General features: G+C 39.8%; 1 protein-coding gene across 1 annotated transcript in view; it reads left to right on the top strand.

The window, feature by feature from the left end:
• The first annotated feature begins 205 nt into the window (after window positions 1-205).
• The window catches only part of ilkap (ILK associated serine/threonine phosphatase), a 17,086-nt gene continuing 15,873 nt past the window's right edge, over window positions 206-1,418 (top strand). The window contains exon 1 of the mRNA XM_015397691.1: window positions 206-457. Within this exon, the coding sequence (XP_015253177.1) occupies window positions 415-457 (43 nt within the window). The 5' untranslated portion in view covers window positions 206-414. The remainder of the gene's footprint in view (window positions 458-1,418) is intronic.

Here is a 1,418-nt window from a genome sequence, read left to right as displayed (position 1 = left end):
CAGGATAAAAATAAAACAAAATCTTATTGCTTTGTTCTAGAAAGATTCAAGGAGTGAAAGCTGCCAGGCTGTATTTATTTTTTGAAAGAATAATTTATTTGATAGCACATAGAAATGAAGTTTTTATTTATATTTTAGACCCTATCCAGTTCATATTCCTCCGGTAGGTGGCAGTAATGCTACTTCAATTGTGGTTTACCAACCGCCGTTAGAACATCACGAAGAAGAAGAAGAAATCCGCGTTTTTATACGAACCGGTCCATTTGCGCACATATTTTCCGTCGGAACCGGTTTAATGCAGGTTTAAGGCCGAACCTCTAGTGGTTCGAGTGAGAACTGTTAACCATAGAGACATAGTGGAACCGAACTGGAGGTTAGTTAGCCTGTTAGCTGCTAGGCTAATCCAGGACAACAATGGACCTGTTCGACGACCTGCCAGAACCGACTCAGACCTCCGGTGAGTCCATGGTGAACGGTACCGGCAGCTGCTGGGCTCAGAGACGCAGTGGGTCAGAACCAGACTGGGTTTAACCGGAAAGTCCAGCAGCGCTGCTGTTTCCTCTGACTGCAGAGCAGGACGAGCTGAGGGCTCAGAACCAGAACCAGAACCAACACCTCTGTTGCTGCTGCAGCAGCAATCAAACCTTCACTGTTTATTTAAACCGGTTGATCCAGAACCAAACTGGCTTCAGATGCATAAAGAAAGCAGCGATGTTGCTGCAGAATAAGAAACATCTGTACAGATGTTGGCTTAAATATTAATCCTAACAATAAACACCTCAGTTCTATGATCACCCGCAGAGGTTGGAGATAAATAATAATAATTTATAGTGAAAAACAATAAATCTTTATAATCACAGTAAAGACACCTGCTGTTCAAAGTGGAGCCATGGGCGGGTCTAGACAGGGGCCAACAGGGGCCCGTGTCCCCATAGAACCGGTCCTGGATCCTTTAATCAATGAAAATATAATACAAAATAATAAATATCCTTAAAAACAGATTATGATATTTGCTGGATATGGCTGGGTGACATGATCCTTAAATCTTATTGATATCAGGTAAGATTATCTTGATAATGAAAAAAGACCCATAAACGATCAGTTGGAAAATGGTCTGCAGTTTAAATCGAATGACTGTAACTGCCTACCGCCCAATTCTGGCCCCAAAATCACAAATAAGGAATAAACCCATTAAAATAAGCTTCTTCACCAGTTAGATAAAGTAGTGTTAAATTCAAGAAAAGTTGAAAAACAATCCACTGGACTTTGTTTCCAAGTTTGAAGATCTTTAGCTTCCCATCAACAAACAGAGTTTCTGCAGCTCATTAAAAATCATTAAATTATTATTTTTTAAATTAAGGCCTTATTTGGCATTGAAATTCATTAAATGTGATTATCGTGGCATTTAAAATGTCAGA

The sequence above is a fragment of the Cyprinodon variegatus genome, unplaced genomic scaffold, assembly GCF_000732505.1.
Source record: "Cyprinodon variegatus isolate N-32 unplaced genomic scaffold, C_variegatus-1.0 Scaffold881, whole genome shotgun sequence".
NCBI classification, from domain to species: domain Eukaryota; kingdom Metazoa; phylum Chordata; class Actinopteri; order Cyprinodontiformes; family Cyprinodontidae; genus Cyprinodon; species Cyprinodon variegatus.
Note: the sequence above shows the minus strand (reverse complement) of the source record. Positions and strands in the feature narration are given on the sequence as shown.